Source organism: Diaphorina citri, unplaced genomic scaffold (genome assembly GCF_000475195.1).
Source record: "Diaphorina citri unplaced genomic scaffold, Diaci psyllid genome assembly version 1.1 scaffold23547, whole genome shotgun sequence".
Taxonomy (NCBI): Eukaryota; Metazoa; Arthropoda; class Insecta; order Hemiptera; family Psyllidae; genus Diaphorina; species Diaphorina citri.
In genome coordinates, this window is record NW_007400890.1 from 1 (window position 1) to 812 (window position 812).

Genomic DNA, 812 nt, shown 5'->3' on the forward strand with positions numbered 1-812 from the left:
CATTTCGCATAACTTCGCTGCTAATGAATGGTTACACCTCGGCTGATTCTCCACATCAAACTAATTCGCCACATAGTAAGTCGAGTGACTAACCGAGAAAACAAACACGCCAAACTACTTCTCATTGTAGGTGGAAATCGAAACTAAAGAACCGAACCCAAACATTAGAGCAAATCTCAAACAGCCATAGCCCGTAGCAGGACACCCAAATACATAATAGCGAAATCTCTAACAGAGGAGATGGCACAGAAGAAACCTTCGGTATTTGTTGCCATACTAGTCAGAAACAAGGCTCACACACTGCCATATTTCCTTACCCTGTTTGAAAGATTGAACTATCCAAAGGATAGAATGTACTTGTGGTAAGTCTAAAGATATTTCCAAGTATTAAATGTTGTGTTGTCTTCTGTGCTGGGCCCTGTGCCTACTGTGTTTTATTCAGGCTCTACTTTTGTTCTGTGTGTTTGGAACACAGCAATATTACTATACTTTTCAAGTACCTAGGCATAGATTTTTTTTTTATGTCCTTTTATTTATACTCTTACAGGATACGAAGTGACCATAATATAGATAATTCATCTTATATTGTCAAGGATTGGTTGGAAGCACACCGACATGAATACCATCACGTTAATAGCATACTTGACATGGAAACATATTCAGAACAAAATGAAGATATTGCCCACTGGTCAGAAGAGAGGCTTAATTTGAAGAAACCATTGACTGATAAAAATTTGTAATGAAACTCCCAGTTTTTCTTTACATAGAGATTGGTACAGAGCATAGTAATTCGATATCATCTCATTTGGGGA

At 37.7% G+C, this 812-nt stretch overlaps 1 protein-coding gene across 1 annotated transcript; it reads left to right on the forward strand.

Annotated features, from left to right (window-relative positions):
• Positions 1 to 230: 230 nt before the first annotated feature.
• Positions 231 to 740, forward strand: LOC108254236 (glycosyltransferase 25 family member-like). The gene is made up of 2 exons (XM_017449236.2): positions 231 to 362; positions 548 to 740. The coding sequence occupies exons 1-2, from the start codon at positions 241 to 243 to the stop codon at positions 738 to 740; spliced, it is 315 nt and encodes a 104-aa protein (XP_017304725.1). The 5' UTR covers positions 231 to 240.
• Positions 741 to 812: the final 72 nt, after the last annotated feature.